Consider the following 2,660-nt stretch of genomic DNA (forward strand, 5'->3'; position numbering starts at 1 on the left):
TATTTTTACTCAACAAATAAAGTTTTATTGACATTCATATGTAAATAAAAATTAATTAAATTGGAATCTGAAATTGTCTGTTAACAGCTCAAAACAAATCAAAATGTTTTGAAAATTTTATCATGTATAGAAAATAGAAATATAAACAACCAGTGAAAATTTCATGTATCTACAGTCTTTCGTTTTAAAGTTACACCAAAAACCAAAATCAATTTTCTCGAAAACAGATTTTGCGTAAAAATTCCCGTTTTTCCTTAATTTTTCTTTTGTTTTTCACAGCGTTTTTGAAAACTATTGGAAAAATTTTACTTTTGACCCCCCAAAGTACCAACTAGATTCACTTTCCTATCATAAAAGGTACTGTTGAAGAAAATCCAAGCACTTTTACTGTCCTAGAAGGTGATGACAGACACAAAAAAAAATGAAAAAAAATAAAATAAAAAAAAAAACACACATCATTGTAAAATCAATGCATTCATCATTCCACTCAGAATCTAAAAATCTCGTATAGGTACTTATATAAATATTTCAATGGAAAAAATTTTTTTTTTATTCTGAATCGAATGATTCTGAAAACAAATAATAATAAATACAATTATGTATTCAAAATTATTATAGAATTATTAGCTCTACTTTGCTTTAAGAAACGGTAGTGTGGACTCCCCTTGATTATATTTTGCTGGAATTATTTATAACAAAGACTATAGCTCCTCCAAAAAGTTGTCCGTCGTAATGCTATGTGGATGCAAAATTTAACCCCATAGCCCCTAAACCCCTTTTTACCTTAAATATATATTCATATGATATGAATCATATCTAATTGTTAGTAAACTTTGGTTCTGTGTAAACGTCTTTGTAATATTTAATTTCTTGCGTTTGTTAGCCACCAATTCCAGGATCAAGACCGACAATGGGCGGTATGGGCGGCACCAGTAATAAAATCGCTGGAGGAGATGGTGGTGGTGCCATGAATATACTAATGCCAATGTATACAATTGGAATACTTCTTTTTTTTGTGTATACTATGATGAAGGTATAAAATCACGATATTATTCATGTATAGGTAATGTACATTGTATATATTATTTGTATACTAAGGACAGGTTGTACAACAATTTCGTTAAATTTCATATGGTTCATTCAAATTTAATTGATAAACCAATGGTAATTTTAGTTTAAGAACTCGTAAAAGCTAATTAACGTTTATTCAACCAGGTATTTATTTTTTATTTATTTATAAAATTTAAAATATTTGTAATAGTTGTTATCAAAAAAAGACGACGTTGAAGATACTATTGATGATAAATATTCTTCACATTATCCTTATGGCAGAGATAGTAAATCAAAGCTACAGCCGCAGAATCTTCCTACAAAATTAGGTAAAACACTAATAAATATTTTTAATATTTGTAAACAATTTTATTAATTTTTAAGTTATATAACGTTTTATTCTGTTTATTGCTGCATAGGGTTCATTGAAAAGGATACGAGTAAGTTGAAAAGATTTTTTTAAATATAACATTATATTCTTGTAATAAAATCTTTATTCTATACTACTGTTAACTAATAATCATTAATTAACGACACAATTTGTTTTATAATATATTAAATTAAATTATAGATCATAGGTTTACTGGATTCAGTAATACCTATAGGAATACTGCAATGAATTCTTGATTGTAGCTTATGTTTTACGTAGGGGATTTAGAAATAGATGCGCTCCGTCGCAAGCTAGAAGAAACAGAGGCTGCGATGGAACGCATTGTTAAGCAAATGATATTGGCGTCTGAGTGCAATGGGATGGATGGGAATAAGGTTTGAAAGATTTACAAACATTTCGATGCGCATGTTTTCAGTAATATTATTGGCAATTTTGTTTTCTTACTACTACACTAATTTCACCTCTTAATTTATAATTTATGGAGTTTACCCACTTATATATGTATTTAAGATTTTAGAATAATTTCGAGTATTTTTTGCTAGTCGTACCCATATAGATGAATATTAAATATAGAAATCAGAAGTTGGTTAAATAAATATTGATCGTTTAAATGTAACGCTGCACAATTGCATTGTTAATTTCTATGAATTAAATAAGTAGGTAAAAACACGACATGTTAAAAGGATAAATATAATTAAATAAATAACAGTAAAACATATTATAGGTGTAGAATTATTTGGATTTTAAAAACAATAAACAAAATATTTATTTTTTTTTACCCTTAGTCGTGAACGCGTTTTCGTCTCTATTGGAAGACGTGAATCGAGAAATATTATCGTCTATAGTTGAAAAAGAAAATGTTCCCACAATAATTGAAAACGAGGTACCCTTAGGATAAAGAACTTAAGTTGCACTAATATTTATATATGCTTAAACTTTGCTTTTTAACATCTTAAATTGTATTTAAAAAGTAATTGTATTTCAAATTACCTATTTAATCATCTATTATTTTTATTTTTAACCTTTTAATTTCTATGTTATTAATTTTATACCGGTTCCAGTGGCGCAAATAGGAAAAATGTTTAGGGGGGGGGACTCAAGCCCCAATACATTTTTTTTTAAATTATTATTTATAGGTACATAATTTTAAGAATGGTATACTATTATTTTTTGAGGGGGCTTTGAGTGATTTTTTTTTTTTTTTTTTTTTTGGGGGGGG

General features: G+C 27.4%; 1 protein-coding gene across 3 annotated transcripts in view; it reads left to right on the forward strand.

The window, feature by feature from the left end:
- Positions 1–2,660, forward strand: part of LOC100159280 (resistance to inhibitors of cholinesterase protein 3) — a 13,672-nt gene that overhangs the window by 9,366 nt on the left and 1,646 nt on the right. For 2 of the 3 annotated variants that reach the window (XM_008186457.3, XM_008186459.3), the window contains 4 exons: positions 884–1,033; positions 1,262–1,379; positions 1,470–1,490; positions 1,700–1,815. In XM_008186457.3, coding sequence (XP_008184679.1) covers positions 884–1,033; positions 1,262–1,379; positions 1,470–1,490; positions 1,700–1,815 — 405 coding nt within the window. Of the gene's footprint in view, positions 1–883; positions 1,034–1,261; positions 1,380–1,469; positions 1,491–1,699; positions 1,816–2,226; positions 2,325–2,660 lie in introns of all 3 variants that reach the window. The other variant, XM_008186458.3, reaches the window with a different exon arrangement.

Source organism: Acyrthosiphon pisum, chromosome A1 (genome assembly GCF_005508785.2).
Source record: "Acyrthosiphon pisum isolate AL4f chromosome A1, pea_aphid_22Mar2018_4r6ur, whole genome shotgun sequence".
NCBI classification, from domain to species: domain Eukaryota; kingdom Metazoa; phylum Arthropoda; class Insecta; order Hemiptera; family Aphididae; genus Acyrthosiphon; species Acyrthosiphon pisum.